We start from the raw sequence: 20,829 nt of genomic DNA on the forward strand, positions 1-20,829 counted from the left end.
TTGGGACATCAATAATAATCCCTGAAGGTTGTGGAACATTTAACGTTGCGATTGACGTTTGCCTTCAGCTACCGCCGTGCATCTGGCACCACACTTCTTGAGTTGACAGAAATATTATCCCTAACATTTTGACGGTAAGGTCATAAGTGGAACCCGTCGAAAATAACTGCACGGTCAAATTTTGTTGTCACGTTAGAGGTCGGCGGTAATAATTTTATTGTGATGATGAACTTTTTAACGGGTTAGCCAGTGTCACCTCCATGTCATAACTTCACATACTTGTGGGAGTTGTACGCAAGAAAAATCACCATTTTCCTTTGTAAACCAAAAAAAAAAAAAAAGATCATCTCTTTTTCACAAATATAAATATATTTTATGTTTTGGTATGTACAGTAGTCATCTTCCATCATCATCAGCATTAGTTTTGAGAGGGGGAGGGGGAGCAAATGGAAAATGCCGCGATAACGTCCAAGCGTGGCTCTCGGAACGCGGAGCAGTTGAGGAGCGTTTTTGTTTCATCGAGTTGGTAGAAGGCTGGCGGTGGCGACGGGTCCCGCTAGACCAGAGAACCTCGAGATATGCTTTCCTCTTGTTTCTCCCATTCAAAATTCTGGCCTGTCATTTGGTAGAACATCATATTAAAGGGCTTGTAGAACTTGTGCAGTCGCCGAATCACGTCCGGCTCGATTTTGGGGTGAGTTCTCCCTTTGGACTTGCCCAGGCAGCGAGGAGTGCTGCTGTCCTCAGGCTTCTTCAGACAAGGGAAGCCTTTCGTCTTGTTGAAGTAAAAGTGTTTGTCTGTGACGATCCTCTTGAGGCCCAAAAAGTCCTGGACTTTGGCCATCTCACCCGCGGGGTCCACAATGAGCCTCTCGCCGCTGACAAAGTGCATTTGGGAAAGAGGAAAGTACTGCATCCAGCTTTCCAGGTGCAGTGCATATATCCCGATTCGCAAAGCACTCCATGAGGCATCTATCAGACCCAGGGTTCGGTTTTTGAAAGCGAGAACCTCGAAGGTGGGGATCTCGGCCTTCTTTGACAGAGTCTGCGTGTAGTCCGAAATGGCCCTGGTAACGGGATTGCGCACCACAATGATGAGCTTGATGTCCCTGGCCATGGTGTGGATGCGCTTGGGGGCTTGGTTGGTCACAAAGTAACTGGGGGTCTTCTCCATGGTGATCTGCCCCTCCAGCGTTGAAGGCATCAGGTCTCTGGGGAGGAAATGGACAGAGACGTCTTAGTGTGCAGACAGAAATGGAAGGATGCTTTCAGCCATCATTGAAGTTGTCGTTAATTCTCTAGATTTGTCTTTAATGCTTATTTGGTAATAGTTGGACGCAATCACTAGGAGTTGTTTGGATTTAGGGGACAACTGGAAATTAACATAAAATGGCAAGTTCAAGCAAAAATTGAGGCGATTTTGTGGGTTTACCCCATCATAGACATGTTTACCGAAATACCATGTTGCTAAGTGATACGGAATTCAGGAGCAAGTTGTTTTTTGAAGTACCATCGGAAATGGTCGATTTCCCATATGATTTGGGGTATGGGGTCTGGATTTGTTTGTGGGTCTACTCGTAATAGACCTGTCTACCAAATTTCATGTGGCCAAGCAAAACTTGCTCCAGTAGCTGAACTTAAAACAAACAAACCTGCAGCTCAGCTAATTTTTGTGCGTCCGCTTCGGAAAACTAGCTAAAAACAACAAACAAAGCAATCCCAACTATATTACCGCTCGCTATTATGTTGCAATGAGCAACGCGTCGTATCAGCTCAAATAATTACACCCATGAAGTCACGCGCAGGAGATAAAAGACAAGAAGATGAAACGGCAGTCGAGCGAGCATGCTCATTGCTTAATTGACTCCATCTGTGTTACTCCAGGAGCTGTTTTGGAACTTTAATAATGAGTCGACTGCATATCATTAATATCGGGGCGCCAGGGGCATTGTTTTGTCATACATTTATTATGCATGCTATGCTCACACTGTGCAAGGCAGTTTTATTCACCCCCCCCCCCCCCCCCCCGTACACATTTCAGGTCTTTACGTCGGTTGCTCATTCAAGTCCACCGCCATTCATTAGGAGATTCAAGGTGATTATTTGTCGTAAAATCGGAACTTGAGGAACACATCCCACGCAAAGCCATTTGCCATGGCTGCCAATGTTCATCTCACCCAGGTGGCAAATACAACAGCAGCGGCGTCATTGCTGTTTCTATTTCAGTTGAACTAATAATAAAGTGTAGCGTTAGCTTCTGGCGAAAAGCTTATCAAATGTTTACACTTGACGCTCCACGCTCCCCCGCTCCTTTTGTGGGTCCCACTGCTAAATTGGTCCATTAGATCCTCTGTGACTCTTACTTAACTGATCACAAACAGAAAGGCGGCAGCTTTTCTGCAAAGCGCGATTCAAAACGACGCCGAAGCGAGTCGCGTTTGCTCGCTAAATGAGCAGAGCAAAGTGCAATTATGGCGTCTGTTACTGTCTGGGAAATGAGGAAAAGTTGCTGTGATTGTGCTTGTAAGAGCAGCTTTCCTTCACTTTTGCGTTTTTATTCCACGCTCGCCTGTGATATCTCAACACCCGCCCCCGCCTTGTTTCAGACCTACACTTGCGACGATATACTCGCATCAATCATTTGCACGGCGGACATATTCCAAATGAAGTCTTCTCCGCCAAAGAATCCAATTTAGCCAGCAAAACATAAGATGTGGTTATGCACATATCGACCACCCACTCCGCTCGCACCCACGTCGGCGCACACGCGCCGTCATTGGTTTCCGAGCTGAGAATCTTGCAAGTGGCCTGGTAATTGCATCTCAAGTAACAGTATTGCCTTCCTGATGGGTAATTTCCCTCTGGGTTGTGTTTGTCTCTCGACAGTATGGTGCCGCGCATACTCCTGGCGTGTGTTAGGGAAATTAAATCTGCAGATTGCAAAGTGACCAGGGAGAATATTCCCTTTCATTAGGTGCCCTCACTTTCCGCTAGTAATGCTGGGCGGAAGGTTTGTTTTTTATCTTTTCCAGAAGGGCTCCTGCAAACTTCAGTTAGGTACTATGCCATGGCCATAAAAAAAAAAAAAAGTTGAAATGGAATCACCTCGGCACAACCAATTTCCTACTCCATAGACACGACATCATTGGTAATGTGCTGTGCGTCTCGCAAAGCATGTCCAATCGTTCAAGGTTACCTTTTTGGAAGCATAAAAACCGATCGTCCTCATCCGGCGCAACGCGGAACATTATACGTTTAATTATAGGACAACACAAGCCCAAAGACTTGTTTTGATGGCGCGTCGCAATCACCATCATCATCATCAGTCATGGATCAAGTGCGTTTGAAATGTCAGCAGCCAAGGAAATCACAAAGCCGATAAACAAGGTAGTTGAGGGGGGGGGCGGCCATCGAGCGGAACAGCGGCAAATAACCGCAAACGCTGACCTCCTCGTTTTGGTTCGTTTTGATTTCTATTTTCGCTCGCTAAGCTTGACTCGGGTCATTCGGGTGGGTAGGCGACTAAAGCCATGGATCCAAACGGGCCTTCCTCGCCATCTGCTGTTTACCTCAAATATTTGTTTTCCGCATCTCAAATCGGATCTCGTTAGAGTATTCCGGTAGAGCCTTGTGAGTACAGCGTTTAAAATGCTGTGGACTCCAACATCCCAACACAATTTCCGGCGTCTGCGGAATCCAGGGAATAATTTTCAGGCTCAACGAGGTGAAGAGCCAATTTACATTTGTAGAAACTGTTAATCGTTCTGAGCTGTTTGCGGCGGAAAAAGTTCGTCCTCCCGAGAAGCTCAGCTGTCTCTAACAATTAGGGAAGATGAAATAGACACCTCCGCTCGCCCTGGCTTCTCCAACCCCCTCCCCCCCCCGTCATACCCGTTCGAATCGAGCCGGGCGTCCTCTACGTCAAAGACGATCAATTATCCCCAAAAAGTCTCAGTTATAACCGCTGCCGCATCCTCCGAGAGCAAAATCTGAGCGACGTCAGAGCTTATGAGAGCAGACAAATGTGGTCCTAAATTTTTCTTTCAAAAAGAGAGCGTGATTTTTCGAGTGAATAATGGAGATTGTAGTTTTTGTATATTATCGACTCGTCTGCATTTGTGGCTCGGGACAAGAATCGTATGCAATTATTTTGTTTTTCTGAGTAGCGTCAAAGCAAACATCAGGAAGCCAAATAGATAGTTGAGGTCGTCCAAGCGGCTATTTATCACCGCCAATCGGCTGATGGATGCTACGGTCAGTTTGCAATGAATAAGACATGGCCGCGCATGGAGCGACATGTTTGCGATAAGCGCCGGCGCCGAGATATTGCTTCTCTGAGCACACGGAGGAAAACACTCCAAATGAGTCATTCCTCAACAAGTGAACGCGTTCTTGTTTGGCACGCACGTGAACGCAAGCCCACAGGCCAGAGCAAAGGCGACCGCCGGGTCTGTTTTGGAGTGGGAGGCATTGTTGCTGTCACAGTTTAAGGTGCCGCTTTTTTGGCGGAGAACGTCGATCGGCCCGGTAATGATGCGAGCGCTCGTATCCAGATGGCTTTTGTTTTTGTTTGTTTCCAACCTGAGTGTGAACTTTCCACCTGTCAGTGTTTTCTAAGCGGATCTTAGCTTGAAGCTTATCCACTGGGCACTCGTGTGTTTTGTTTGGGTCTTCAAATGCTTATTTGTAGAAAAAGATATCAGACCAAACAGGGGAGGGGGGGTAGGGGGGGAGTCAAGTACATGAGAAAAAATGTTTCCTCTTGGTATACCCATTATAGATATTTAAGCTATACCACACTCAGATGAGCCTCAAGAAGTTGACACCTGTGTGTTGGGACTTTTTAAATAAGTGTACCTTTTCTAGATGTTTTATCACCTATGTCACACCAATCTTGGTTTCCTGATCCCAGGCCAATTAACGCCCCACCGGTCTCTCAGTTAGCGCCAAGGTAGGTCACACTAGTTTCCTTCGAATCACAGCGAGTCTGGGGTTATTCACTTGTCTTGTTTCTGAGCTCAAGCTAATCAAGACTTGGCCATTCCAAATGTTTTGTCAGTTTCATTTGGATTTGAGCTATTCTGTATTTGTTCGCTTGAGTATCTCTCGCTCTACTGTCCTGGGTTAGGCAGTCTTGATTTGGTTAGTCACCTCCCCTCCGTTCCAAATGCTCCCTCACCTGTTTTGTGTCAGTTCTTAATCATTACCTTTGTCTCGGCTAGTCTGTAATGGTTCCCTTGACTCTTGCACTCATCTCGTCCGCCCGTGTCGTAGGCGGTTTCCCTTGATCCGCCTGTCTTGGACAGGCATTCCAGTTCCTTCCCAGGTGTTCCCTCACCTGTGTCATGCCAGTTTAGGTTTCCTGAGAGTCCCAGACAGTCAACCCTGCTGTCTTCCGCAATCTTCTTACACCTTTATCATGCCAGGTTGTATTTCTTTCCTTTGCATCCAAGTCAGTCCTTTCAGGTCTCTTTTGGTCTTATCCAGTCATCTCTTTCTCTTCCAGGGTGTTGTCTCACTCGTGATGACTTAAGTTTGTCGTATTGCTAAAAACAGATTCTTTATCCTCCTCTCAAAAGTCTCGGTGGGTCAATTTTAAATGTGACATACATGCCCACTTTGAGACCCATCAAATAGTTTCCTTGCAGATCACATTTGGCAACTGATAATAATCCATATCACGATTGTCAGCAAAAGAATAGTACATTTTTCGTTTACCCGGCACTACGTCAAGAACATTTGAGGACAGGAAGTGACAGCTGGTCCTGATCAAAAACCTTATTCCCCGATCTCTCCCCGTCATCCCCTAAAGACCGTTGCGTTTCCAACGGCGCCCGGCCAGCCAGGTACTTTCTCTCAGCGCACCTGCCAGACTGTAGCAGTCGCATCTAAAGGTTTTTTGGACTTGAAATAATGTGTGGGAGAAGAGCTATGAGGATGTTTGCAAAGCTGTTTCACGCTGCACCATTACCATCCTCAATAGTCGCCTGAAAGGGAGAAAAAAAAAAAGTCTATTTTTAACTGAAGTCTGCGGAGACAATGAGAGCGCAATCTTATCTCCAATCAAATTCTCAAAAGGATATTGCTGTCTTTGCTGTCTCCACATTAGGATTGTACAAAGGAGGCTGCTGCTTTCCAATGTCTAGAAATAGATAGAACAAAGCCAAAAATAATGATCTTACATTTGTGATGTAATGCAATTAGAAGGAGAAACACGACAGACACACAAACAGGTCATTCGGTTCTTCTTCTCGGTCTCATCCCGTTAATAACGTGGCCAAGATGGCCAAAAATGTATTATTTATTATTATAGGAGATTTTTTATATGAGTACCTTTTGAACCATTTTGGGTGAGACGCATTCACATTTCCACATTTTTTTTCAATCCATCCTGGACCTGAAGGTCAATGCGACACCACCACACAAACACAGAAACAAGTCTTCTCTATATGTGCAGAGAGGTAGAAAAAAGCAATTCAGCGGTTTTCTCCTCGCAGAGAAATATCAGGACAAATTTAGCTCTACCTTTACACCCGTCGAGAAAAAAAAAAAAAAGTCTGACATTAAGTTTCAAACCCTTTCACGCCAGTATTAATGCTAAACCTCAGCGTGGCGGAACTCCCAACATTTTCCAAAGCTGCTCTACACGGGCAGCACAAGGTCGCTGGCGAGCTGCCATGAAATACACACAAAATATCCCGAGCGCACCAAATAAATATTGCAAGAGCCGTTTTGAATAATACAGGACACTTTTGGGGGTTTGTTCCCAGATGCTATTACCGCATTCAGTGCACAAGCATGGTGCTACGTCAACTTTACTTCTCCTTCCTAAACTCACCCGTGCGTAAAAAAACAAACAAACAACAAAACAACTCGCATCACATCAACATCAATTTATTGCTGGAGATTGGGATCTAAAAAATAAATAAATAAACGTGTCTCCAACACAATTGTTTACCAATTGCATTGACATGCAGTAGTCTGGATCTGGATACCTCATGAATCTTTTTTTTACCGTCAGAAAAAGTTTAAGCCTTCATTAGTGTCATCATGAGGTCAGACGCAAAATTCAAAGTAGTAACTGTAGGCGCGACGGGAATCCCTCATTGGACTAATTGGCAATTTTGTCCAACCTGAGCTATAATTAGAATGTACAGCTCTGTGCTAATGATGACAAAGTCTTGATGAACTGGCTGGTTGCCGGCTACTTGAGTTAAAAACAAAAAAACATCTTCAGTGTAGCTTTTTAGCTACTTACAAGATCAAATGGGTGAATGCTAAATTATGCTAACAACGAGCTAAATTTGTCTCGAGTGTGGCGTGCATGAATTTCTTCCATTTCCCGCTAAGAAATGTCATATTAATGAAGGCGTGCTGATCGGGCTTGTTAATTCACATACGCGATGAATCATGCATGGGTGTACCTGCTGCATTGCCGCCGTGCAAGAAGGCCAAATCAAAATACGACTTCCTTGGATCTTATCGCATTTCAATGAGCAACATGTACGCTCAGATTTTTTTTTTTTAAATCCCAAAAGATAAAAAAGTAAGGAGGCAAAAATAGCAGGACATTTTAAATCAAGTCTTTGTGGCTTTTGAGATGTCTATCATGCGCTTGTTTTTAAGAAAATGTACCTCAAAGGGGCAGGTGAACCCCCTCGAACAACTTCCTCCAAATTGGTGACGTTTGCTGTTGCGGTAAAGAAAAAAAAAAAAAAAAAAGCTGCAGTTGAAGTTGGCCAAAATTGTGCACTCGAGTGTGACAAAATGAAAAATGCCTCTGGCCATTTTTTAACTTTCTGCGTTTCTTCGCGCTTATCACATAGAATCAACATCATGTTTTGCTTTTGTCAGGGCGAATCAGATCCCGAAAATACGTCCCATAAAGGTTGAACAGTCTGTTCAGGCTGGTTCAATAACAACTTTTCCCAATGGAAAAGAGTATAACAAATCCAGACCAGATTTCTCAGTCTCATCTTAAATCCAACAGTTACAAATCTTAACTGTCTTAAGGTGACTGGTTTAAAAAAATGTTCTCTGTTGGAATCTGCATTGCAATGACCACAGATCGCCCGGTTAAATGTAGGCCAAGCAATCTCAAGTCTTGGGGGACCCGAACCCCATTTTTCCATATCCGTCAATCTGCATGCATGAAGCTGTGGGCCGCCTCCAGCCAAACATTATGAAGTGCTACTTTCCTATTGGAAGCGAGCGAAGAGATTGCACACGCTCGGTTATGTGCTTCATATTGATCGAGCCGAGCTCAGGTTATGTCGCTCTGTCTGTAAGTAAGCCGCGGCATCATTCCCTTTTTTATTTCCACCATTCTGCACTGTTAAATGTTTTTTTTTTTTAATTTATTTGTCATTTAACTCCCAATTGGAAATAGGCTCAGTTCCAGCTGTATAGTTTCACTTGTTTCATATTATTATTATTTTTATACAAATATAGACTGTAATTCGTTTTGCTCACACCGACTTGCACGGCAACTTTGACTCAGTGGAATTTTTCCAAAATAAAAAAAAAAAAAGTTCAATGTGGATTTAATTGGCATTTTTGTAGCGATTTAGTCAGATGGGCGTTCGTGTAGGGTGTAAGTATGTGCATAGTTGTGAATCTTGTTCACGATGGCATTATTGCAATTTCATTTGCTAAACAATGCAAACAGCCCAAATGCGGCCATTTGGCATCCGTCGAAATAAGACAGGCGTGAATAATTTAGCCGCACATCACATTTGCAGGGATACTTGAAGAAAAACGATGTGTCATTTTACCCGAGATGAATGCATATTGGGGAGAGAGTAGAGAGACGGGTTGGGAAGGGGCTGAGGTCGGTTATTTTTTAGCAGCGCAACATCTGGATGCAAAGAAACAGGCTGCTAAGAATGTTCTCATCATGCAGACACGGCCTAAGCTGCTCCATTATGGGCTAAGCTGACCTATCAGTTTGGCTTTGGCTAATCCAAATTGTGCTTTTCCTGCCAGCACATTGCTCAATTCAGACGTTCAGCCGTGGGGGGGGGGACGCAAACATAATTCACCTGCCGTGTGAGCCGCTAGCATTTCAGAGATACTGACAGAAATGCATACTAGATTTTAGACCGGGTGAAACCAGGTCTAAGTTGTGGCGCAGGTGGTATAATGCAGTTTTGGTGGAGTTGATCCAATGGAAATAATACATTTAGACAAATTCTATGGTGTTTCCATTTCAAACTCGGGGTTTGGAGTGAACAGTGGTGCTTTAAAGCACGCTTTGGTTTGTTTTTGTGCCCTTTCTCACTGAGGTCAGGCGTTAGTAAGATGTTTCAGTCGGCGCCTGCCATGATAGCAAATATCAGCAGCGCGCAGTCGACTCGGCGGGAAGGAACACAGCTCCGCCGGCCGGGCTGACATGACTCGGGGGAAATTAATTTGCTACAGCCATAAAACGCTTGCTTATTTAATCACTGTTAGATTTAATCTAACACCTTAATCTCATCGGGTGGCTTCTCCGCCTGGAGCTTTGCACCTGCAAAAAGTACGAAGGGATTAGAGTCAGAGAAGCTTGTCGGAGGTTGAGTTAAAAAAAAAACAGTGCAGTCATGAAAGCAAACGTAACAGCCAGCAAACAAGCACTCCATTAAATGAGAGTACCTCTCTCTCAAAGAGTGACATCTAATGGCATCGGAGCTTTTTGGGTTCCCGCCATGTATATTTAATGCCGTCCGGATCAAAGTGCAGCGAGTCTCTTCCAGCCCTCGCCGGATCAAAGAAATCTTGCTCACGAGCGTGACACCAAGCGTCGGGGTCCCGGCCCGTTTGCCACGGCGCCGCCTTCTCTTTCATTCCAAGCGGGAGCGCACCTGTGCGACCGGCGACACCTTGGCTGTGAAATAGCTGACGCAAAAGGTAAAGCATCTCCTCGCTTTTCAGAACTTGAGACGGGAGGAGATACGAGGGTGTAATCCTTGAATGGATCTGGCAAGGCACCCCCTTTTGAGCCCCCCCACCCCCACACACTTAATCTGCCCGGCAGAGGTAGTTTGATGCAGCAAGCGAATCTACCATAAACACTCTCCGCAAATGCAGGATAATGTTTTGCTGATACACAGATTAACTTGTGTAATCCAGGCTGCCAATGGCAGAGTTGAAAAGGAAATGTGTCAACTGTTGAAAGATAAAATTAAACCTTAATCTCTCAAGTCTTCCCTTTTTACTGCTATTGTCCTCACATGTTCCGCGCTACTGCACCGACATCAAATAGCATTTTTATTTTTTTTAACTCACAAACATAAGCGACACACTTTGCGGGCTATAAATAACGCCGCGGCCTGACGTCTGATATGCTGCACGGCAAAGCAGCACTCGAGTCCAGTCGGCACCAAGCTACAACTGTTGAGTCAGCAACTTGTAAGTGCGGAGTGTAAAGTTTCAATGAACAAGTCCTTTTGTTATATTTTCACGACGTAAACATTAAATTACATTCCAGCAGCTAATTTACAGTATTCACATTTTTGTGTGTGTAGTCAAACTTCTCTTTGAGAAAATTGCTCTTAGGAAACCAACATTCTAGACAAGCTCAACAATGTCAGTTTGAAGAGTTGAGCAAGTTATTAGGCCGATAGGATACACGCAGTAAAACAAATGATCCTTAAGGACCGACGAGCGCGTATTAATTACTCGAGAAAGCATTGGGTATTCAATTTCGACACCTGAATCAGGGTGGGCAAACCGCATTGCGTCTTGCCGTCATTTTTCCCCCCGGGCTGATGTGAGCACAATAAGGAAGCCAGGAAAGAAGCCGACTTTTTAATTAAGCAAATGTGTTCTATCCGCCGTGCGCCATACGTCTATTCAAAGGCGTGTGTTTTATCTCCGAGAGCAGGTTTCTATCATCTTTTGTCTGCGCGGCCCTGAAATGGATCGGCGGCCGAGCCGGAGCCCAGCAAACACCTAACCCCCCACCCCCCCCCTTCTCTCTCTCTCTCGCTTGAAAGAATCGCTCACTTTGCTCGGCTTCCGTAAATGGAATTTGACACCAGAGTGTGTACTTTTTGTACAATGAATTTATCGCCTAATGACTCTTGCATACTCGGGCGATAAATTCTGGTGATAGCGACTTCTGAGAGGCTTACGTCGTCTGTTGAGACAAAGCGTATCCTTCAATCTTTTTTTCCCCCCCACTCTCTCCAATAATACGAATGACGAAGCTCCTGACAACACTCCATTATCACCTCATTGCAACTCTGGCAAAGTGTTATAAGGGTCGACTTTTAAGAAGTGTGATTTCCGACGGAACATTTAGCGTGTTGATGTTATTATTAGGGGTGGCAAACCAAGAGTAAATAACTGCAACATCGCCATAAAATCACAATACGCGGGAGGGAAAATCAATATCGAAAAGCATAACTACATTTTATAGTTGTCAATCTAATCCAGTAGTTAAATCACAATTACAGTTCAGACATAGACATCGGGCTGTTCCTTTTGGTGTGCCCATCATGGCCACCTGGGGGCAGTATTATCACACAGACATTGCGACAACCACAAAGAAGAGTTTCACAACTAATCGAGTAAGTTGCTCCGACTGGAAATGAGCGTGGAAGAAAATAGGGAGTTTTGTTTTCTCCACTTCCCAGCGCATTCATTTATCGTTGCGGCGGCGGTTTAATGGAGCAGATGTTGTCGTAATTAATATTACACAGCGCAGCCATCCTTCATATTACAAGGATGTTTATGCTTCATAGCCTGAAGTGAACCAAATCAAACGGCTGGCCTCTCCCAAACACTTGGATCTCGGAGAAAATACAAATGAAGGTGGCTGGGAGGGGATCATCTCAATGGAGTGACTTTTTAATGGACACTTTTCGTATTTGGGCATAGCGGTTAAAAGCTTGTCAGGAAGAATTTTCCTCTCGATTAATCCTCGCGCTGGCTGGTTCGCATGATCACGTTTCAAAACGCGTCTTTTCTCGAGTCAATACGCAGCCATTGCTAATCTCATCGAGTCACGCGGATTGCTGTGCTAAAACCGTTGGCGACATCAGAGCAACTATCATTATACTCGATGACATGTCATGGAAACATTTATTGACTTAGGGCAATAAATCTAAAGATGTTTATACAAAGTACCAATGAAAAAAAATATTTGGCTGATATCACCATTATGACCAATGAGAGAATAGGTCCATGAAAAATAAGACAGTAGTTGTACTCCTAAAAGGTATATTTAATATTTTTGTAAATCTTTGTTTTGTACACAGTTTGAACATTAAACACTGTGCTTAACTGGGAAAATTTAAAAATTACTTTTTGATTCAATTGCACACAAAACTTAAATGTTTAAATGCTTTAAAGCAATCAGTCCTTAAATTAAGTGGAAATTGTTGAACTTAAACGTTAAAGACAACTGATTTGCGCTAAACAAATGTACTAGATTTATAATTATATAAATGTATCAAATTTCATTACAGGATTTGATATAGGCTTGTTTTGTATTTGAGAAGCTTTCATTTATTTGAAGGTTTACCGCTTGCAGCTGGCAATTTCATTTTAAATGTCATATCGCTTGCCCCCGCATAATTTATATTCACCAGGCAAAGAATTGCGAGGCACCATTGCACTGATGTCATTTTAACAAACAGATAACTTTGAAAGTCTGCAGCTCTTCAGCTGATTATCTAATTTAGCGGCAGACGCAACACAAATCAAACGCCCCTCAAGAGTTTGAAGGACGGGGTGATGAACTTGCTCGAGAACGTCTTATAAGATTAGATAAAGATACGTTGGCTGTCCCATTTGGACGGCTCCTGTTTACGAGTGCTAAACGTGCAGTTTGTAAAGAAGCGCGGCCAATCTCAGGAGCGTTTTGTCAAACATGGCAATAAAAGCCTGCAATTATTCATGTTGCTTAAGTGCTCTCGAGTAGAACAGCTCGGCGGGTTTGACGGACTTGGCAGTGCGGCCCTGGAAAGAAAATGGAGCTTGTTTTGTTGTTGGCGCCGTTGGAAATTGTCGGTGAGGAGACAGCACCTGTACAAAATACATGTTTGCTACCAATGACGAAAGTGGAAACGGCATGGCCCTGCCTAGTAGCAGCGAGGAGTCGGATGATTCGCATTAGGATTCAAGATTATGGCCACAAATGCGCCCACTCAAATGACATCCGCGAAACTGAATGCCTCTTTTGTTGTGCAGTATTATGCTTTTATTGCTTTAGGACAGCCGCTTTAAAAATCCCCCAGAGATACATAAATTATAAGCGGCGCAAATGTGCACAATCTATATTTCATTTCCAAGAGCTATTAAAACAAATACAAACAAAACAAAGAAAAATGACCGGTTTTGAAGTTGACAGTAAAATGCTAATTGGCTAATTTCCCAACTAGAGGGGCTCCTTCGTTTTGGATGGTCCGAGCCGTCGCAAAGCAGGCAGTTGAGTTTCCAGACGTGACAGAATTAGTACCGTATTTTCCGGATTATAAGGCGCACCTAATAACCTAAAATGTTCTCAAAAGCCGACCGTGCGCCTTATAGTCCAGTGCGCCATATATATGGACCAAATTCCTAAATTTAAAAATGGTGTCATGAAATCAATCATAAGTGGCCCGCTGAAGACTATGAATCATGAGTCAAAAAGACTATGGATCATCATTATTTTGTGATTATAAAGTAATTTGTTGCATCTGAAGTTGAAATAAAGATAAAATGGAGAATGATTTGATTTGGATTACAAATCTGACATGATGCATTAATGGTGCGCCTTATAGTCCGGTGCGCCTTATATAAGGAAGAAGTTTTAAAATGGGCCATTCATTGAAGGTGCGCCTTATAGTCCGGAAAATACTGTAACATTTGCGCTCAACAGTTAAATTTGTCACCTGTTTTTGATTTAATTAATTGTCAATCCAAAAACAAAAATTCAAACCGATTCCACTGAGTGTTATAGTAAGTCAGTATTACAAAAAAAATGTATGCTACATTCATGTTGCTAAATGTTGGCTTGTTTACAGTGCTAATGCTAGCTTAGTATGTTAGCACTGCTATATCGTTGAAGCCAAACCGATAGTATGCTCTGTTAATATGTAACAACTTTGCACGTGTATAATCAGGCTGTAAGTGGCTATGTTTGACAATTGTACTTGTGAAGCGAGGCTACATTCAAATGTTGCTAATCATTTTAAATCAAAAACACTCATTTGTGTTTTAACATAATAAAGAACATTTAGAACAGAAACAAAGCGACTGAAGCATCCTTGCTTGCAGGCGCTACAGCACATCTGATGCTCAAAGATTGTTTCACTTTGAAAACTGCTGTAAAATGTTCCAATACCAAGTAATTTAATTGTATGCCTCTGATGTTTTTTCACTCGAAACGCCTTCCTCATCTTTCCCACGGTATCTCTTTCACTTTTGGCGTCTTGATAATGTTCCACATTGTTTTTGTGGAAGCCGAAGCCGACAACTCTCCACCTACGCTTCGAGCGTCATGACAAAGAAAAAGGGGCCGCGTAGTTGTCGTTTAGCCCGACTTTGACAAAACAGCACGCGGCGTACACACGGCGTACACGCGCCGACGCACGCACACACACTTCCTTGTCTCACTTCCGACGTTGACGCTCTTAGAAGAAATCCGCCGCTGTCTCAAACGCTCGCTTTGAGGCGGTTTTGAATAGCTGTCAGGGTGCATCATTATGCTTGCTCGCGGCAATTTGCACTTGACTAACGCCGTAGCGAGTTCCGACCGCCCCGCTGACACATCAGCCCGCCTCTAGTCTGATGTATTATTTTCATCTAGGAACAACACTACACATCTTTGAAAAGATGTCGAACTCAATTGAGTGATACCGACACTGTGACCTGGACTTTTGATATCAAAGTATCTGATATCTTTGAATCAGATTCTGGACCAAGTGAAAAAGAACTTGTACAACAGTTGGGCTTTAAGGCTCCACTGGTTTCACTTTCCCCCAGTTTTATCGACTTTGTTTTACACAGTCCAGGGTATAAAATGGCAACGTTTAAACCTCCCAGCTGGCACCAGCGATCAATTCTCCAAGTTAATGTCTTGTGTTCCATCAAAACATTAAAGTTTATGCTGTCGTCGGAGCGCGACGATAAACAAGTTGGCCCGTTGTCGTCGGCCCGAGCGGTCCGCCAGCGCCGTTGTCGCCGAAGTAGTCGTGGTGACCTCTAAATTTGATTAGGAGCGAACAAATCATTTGGCAAGTCGTCCGCGCTGGTTGGCAAGCTAACGCCGCTGAACTAGTTGCCACAATTTTGTTTCCATTAACATGCCGCGTCTGCAATTTGCTGAGCGTGAGGCTTATTTTCAGTAACACCCCCCCCCCCCCCCCTCCCCCTAACACCATCGTAGCCCCTCTGCCTTGGTAAGCCAAATAATTAACAGCTGTGCTGACACTTAAATCTGTTGTGTTTTACAGTTTTCATTAAATGTGTCAAAGTCCTTTCAGCTTCGTCATCACCGCCGAGACCGGACCGGGAATTTGTAATCGCTGAACCGTTATCAATCTGTGTTTTTTTTTTAGTCATAGTGGTAACAAAATATTAATGATAAAATGACATACCTAAAGGTCACGGATGTTGTCTGAAACGGAGAAAGCATGTGAAGTGAAGGGAAACAAGCCGAGTATTTGCATCCTTCACCTAAGTGAAACTACTTCTGGAAATACAGGCGCAGAATAAAATCCCTTGAATATAAATTCAAAGGAATTCAAGTGAAGTTAGAGGATAACCAGAAGGTCAGCGCAATCACAGCGAAAATATAACCTTGTCGGTGGAGGTAATGAGTCAAGGGCTCTTCAATAGGGCGAAGTATGAGGCACGGGATGACCTTGGTACTTCTACACTTGATTGTCAGCACAAAAAGTGACGGAAAGAGTTGAAGAGCTTTGGAGCTTAGCTCATCAGCACTCCCGACGTTCCCCGGCTGGAGTGCCTATTAACGTTGGATTGTCATTCTGACGAGCATGAGGAAAGTGGGTGTTCATAAAGATAAGCAAATGTGCGGCGTAAACAATATACCGTCCCGTATAGGAGAGCCCGAGTTGCCGCACGTGGCGGCGGCTTTAGCGGATCCACTTTCTCCCCTTCATTAAAACAAGAGCCCGTAGAAAATCGTCATCAGCAAACTCGTGGATTTTCTGTAGGGAATAGCGTTCCGACAGATAAAGGGCCGGTCGGAAATAGCCATCTAGCTCCGCTCAACAATGACAGATCCCTCCGTATTTTTAATTCTGCCAAGAAATACTACAAAGGGAAAGCGAAAGATGAAAGCCCGACGTACAGCGTTAGCACATAGAAGCGTATTGTCATTCTTCCCGTCAAGCTCTGAAGGCCTCAAAAGGAACACACTTTTCTTTGGCGCAAGGTTATCCGACAGTCGTTCCCTCCCTGCAGTTCTCAGCGCCCACATATTGTTCTTGAACGTTAAAAGGAACCTTCTCTAAATGGCTGTCATTCTCCCCCACGCAATGCGAGTTGAAAAGGTTGCGCAAAGGCAAACGGGCGGCCATTACCCTGGCTCGCAGGCACCAGTGTTTTGATGGCTGTTTTGACTACGTGGTCATATGAAAGCCAGTAAATGAAAAAAAAACACAAGGCGAATGTCAGTCAAAGCGGCGAAATGTCAACGAAAACACAATGCGGATCAAGGCCCGGAACTTCATTAGAGCCAGTTAGAGAAAGCCATGCCGCGGACTGGCGCCGTGGACTTTGGGTTACGAGGGCACTCTCGCGGCGAGGCAATTAGCCCGCCGTCGAGTCAATGTAGCTGAGGCTGAGCAAACGAAAGTCATTGACCTTTTTTACCTCCAAAACGCTCGAGTGATGTTCACATCCGTTAGAACGAATCCCACGACCTCTTTGGCGAGGTAAGGCTGGTGACTTTTGACCTCCTTTTGCCTTTGATACAGCAAGTGACCTTTTTACAGAGCAGAAAAACAAACATGACCTTTTGAGGACTTGTAAAATTGACCCGTTATTGGAATAATTTGATTCCCGTCATCTCGTGCGGCAGGGAATTGAGATAAAATGAGTAGTTGAAACGCAACAACAAATATAAATGTGTGAGATGGAAATTATACAGCTGCGATGATGGTAATAGCACAGATTGGATAGGCGTTTTTTTCCAGCGGTCCAACCTTCTGGTTTTTCTCAAGTGGTGTAACAGGTCTTTGGTTTAGCAGTGCATTGAAATATATTAATTAGAACCGTGAAAAACAATGGATGACAGGATTGAGATTAATTTGGAATTTTTTTCTCCAATCATTCAGGAAGTTTCTCTAAAACCTCTTCAACAAGAGTGATTGAAATCACCACTGAATTTCTGCATCATTTAATTTCTAAAGGCAAAACAGCAGTGTTTCAATAACAGAGCCCTGTGGGACACCAAAGGCAAGATGTGAAATAGGAGTGAGCTGGTCCATATTCAGCGCACATCGTGTATTGTGCACTGTTGGCTGGGATGAATTTCCAAACAAACAGTAACATTAAATATGGATGTGTTTTCTTCCAAACTGTCGAAAGTGTATCTGCGCAAGTAATGGAAGGTTCACATCGCGATTGAGACAAAGGCCATTGAAGCAAAACAATGCAGTCCTTTGAGAGGATATGATCACAGGCAAAAATATCAACAGTCGAGGAGGCCAAAAACCGTTAACTTGATTGATTCTAGGGCCTAATTTATCGCGCCAGAGTGCTTTTTCACCACGTTTCTTCCAATATGCGAAAAAGCCTCCGTGCCACAGCTGTGATTTTAATAGATGTAAATATTGATTTTCCTGTAAACGTGTTGACAGTAAAGGGAGGGAATATCTACTGCCCCACTTGATTGAGCAATTAAAGACAGTGGAGCTTTCAACCAACGTCCATGTTAAGCTTCAGTTAAGAACTTACTTAAACTGAGATATAGCACAGCTGCTCAGGTAAGGTATTTTTTTTCCATATTTTTTCTGGGGAGACATTGTCTTGACAGAATAATTTTTCATCCCTATTTTTTCCTCTATTCAATTCAGGTTTGCGCGTAAATTTGACCTTTAGGGTCAAGTGTCCGTGTTGTTCATATGAAGTAAGCTCCTATCTGTAATCTGTTTATCAACTCGGGCAATCATATAAACTCCGACGTCACATTGCACGGCGGTGAAATTATAATTCCGAAGTGTGCAATATTGCCATGTAAGTTAATTCAACTCCTACGTGTGTGTTACGTCTTGGGGCTTATTTGCTCCTCTCCACTATATAAGCCACGAAAGAGCTAATCAAAATAAGAGCTACCATATATAGCATACCATATGCATACTAAAAAAAAAAAAAAAATGTTACGCCTAATATCTACCAAGACCAGGGTGAAAATAGGTTTGCACCTGTGCTGTGCGGTAACCACGGCAACAGTGAGAAAGGATCATATCGGGGCCATCTGTTTATTAAGGAGGGGGAAAACAATGACAGGATTCAAACATATAGTGTATATAATCATTGGTGTGAATTTTTCTCAGAGGCGAGGTTCATGCAGAGGACAAAGTAGAAGCCAAATGGTTTTACTGTACAGCAAATATATATTTAAGATGTGATGTTTAGTAGAGTGTGATCTTGAGGAGGAGTGAGAGTGATTTGATGAACAAATAAATGAGCGTGCACAATGAAATTGAGTCCCTCAACATAGTAATTGATTAAAATAGTCTTCGATATCTGAATTTGCAGTTTTGGTGAGTGAGGGAAAATCGGTGAGTTTGAAAAAATCCAGGTTAAAATGCAACCATTTTTTTTTCCATCCAAATTTTTTAGTGGTGAATTTTAATTTCCTTCCTGTTTGCCATGTTCATGGAGTCAAGTTGGCTGAATTGAATTTGTATTTGGCAATACTCAACATGTTTAACATTTACAATTGTCTCATCATTTTTAGATTTTATGTGACTTTATGATGTAATATTAGGTCCAATTAAATTTTTAACAATATTGAAAACCCACGTACAACAAACATGACTGCGGTGCCTGTTCGTGAGCAGCGCTGATCAATAAGGCGAGTACGAGTGCGGGCGATTGATCGGACAGAGGGCGAGAGAACAAGAGAGCGCCCATGGCGGCTTTTTTCAGCCAGCGGCTAATTTGCGTCGCCTGTCTCGCTGCGATCCTTAATTGTGGACTGTTGCTTAAACGCTAACACTATGAATTTTTCAGCCGCTCGTAACGAGGCGTAGCTCTTGGCCAGCATTTAATGGATTGCTGATGAGTCACAAAACTGGCTGGAAATGATTTATTAAAAGCCCTTTGACACTCTGCATTTCATTCGTTTAATCAAATCAAATCTGCTTTATTTACCCAGTTGAGGTCCAGGCGTGGAAATTAAAAACAAGGTACGATACGTTCATCAAAGAGACAGCGATCTGTAATCAGACGTCTAAATATGCGACTTGGGAAATTGTAGATGTTGCTACTCGTTGGTGCTACACATCAGTTCAGTTTAGCGTCACTCGCTAATCTGCACATGATAACCTGAAACATTAACAGCCGTTGCCCGCAAAGTGCACTTGTAGATTAGAAAATATCAAAAAATACAAAATCCGCACATTTTTGGCGCGCCGACGGAGCTTGTGCACTTCATCGCTAATCCTTTAAAACCCGACAAATTTGGGAGGAATTAGGTTAACCAAAGCCCATCCTTGACCGCCGCCGGTCTATGTTAGCCAGCAGACAGGATAGAGGAGAAAAAAAAAGTGCCATATTCTCTATGTGAGATTATATTGGTCAGTTAGAGGGTCATGATGTGCACTGGCGGAGCTAGAGGGGGGTTATAAGGGGCACTGCCCCCCCTCGCTACTTCGCGTTTCGTTTATCGTGGCTTCACTACATTGCGGATTTTTTTTCCAAATTAAAAAAACATTTAAAAGTCTAAATAAACTTTTAAATTGAAGAAACGTGTGTCTAACCTTTCGGACAATGTAGTATTGCTCCAAATGTTCGTTTATATTCCTTTAGAAGTCCGTTTTCGTGTGTTAGCACGATCGCGAATTAGCATCTTTCCGCTAACTCGTTAGCCTGCCCAGTACCTCTTGTCGGTGACCGTACTTCGCGGATTTCACTTATCGTGGGTGGTTTTTGGAACCAATTATATATGATAAACGAGGGATTACTGTACACTTTTTATCCCTTCCCTAATATATAATTTCACCATACGGTTCTCCTCGTTCACTGTGATGTGTTGCTGTCTGTCGGCCTTCAAACAAAATAATTTGAAGGCAAACCCTCAAATCACTCACTTAAAAGCAAGACGCAAGCATGTGCGGCAACTTTTTGCATTTACATACATAGCGTCAAATCCTACTACCGATTGCTTTCTCTGTGACAAAGAGTAAAAATAGAAGCTTGTGATCAAAGACACATCTGGAAGTGGAAAGAGAGAGAAAAAATGTCATCAGACGTGGCAGAAAGTGGGTCTGCCGCTCACCGACTGTCTAAAAGCAAATTATGAGCAAGTGCACACTCCCGGCTCACGTCCCTCTTAAGGGACAGGTACTCGGGGAAAAACCACCTGAGGTCACAGAGTCCCCTCTGGATGGAGCCTCAATGCCCTCCGCAGGTTCTGTCAATGTTTAAAAGCTTCATACGCCAAGCAGGGAACACGTTTGTCTTTTAAACTAAAAGCAAGAGGGAGGAAAAAAGTAGAGCGGATTTCCACAGGCATGATGGGGGGAACAAAAACGGGTTTTTGCGAGACCGCATGTAGAGTTCCTCCACACTCGCACGTCTTTTCATTCTTATTTCTCGCCAAACTTTCCAAAGTGGGTCATTATATTTCGGGGCGTTAAGTGTCAGCCTTTAGCTCAAACCAAT

General features: G+C 43.4%; 1 protein-coding gene across 1 annotated transcript in view; it reads right to left on the reverse strand.

Moving 5' to 3' along the window:
- Positions 1-348: 348 nt before the first annotated feature.
- The window catches only part of hs3st4 (heparan sulfate (glucosamine) 3-O-sulfotransferase 4), a 49,174-nt gene continuing 28,693 nt past the window's right edge, over positions 349-20,829 (reverse strand). The window contains exon 2 of the mRNA XM_049745774.2: positions 349-1,211. Within this exon, the coding sequence (XP_049601731.1) occupies positions 557-1,211 (655 nt within the window). The 3' untranslated portion in view covers positions 349-556. The remainder of the gene's footprint in view (positions 1,212-20,829) is intronic.

The sequence above is a fragment of the Syngnathus scovelli genome, chromosome 16, assembly GCF_024217435.2.
Source record: "Syngnathus scovelli strain Florida chromosome 16, RoL_Ssco_1.2, whole genome shotgun sequence".
Classification (NCBI taxonomy): domain Eukaryota; kingdom Metazoa; phylum Chordata; class Actinopteri; order Syngnathiformes; family Syngnathidae; genus Syngnathus; species Syngnathus scovelli.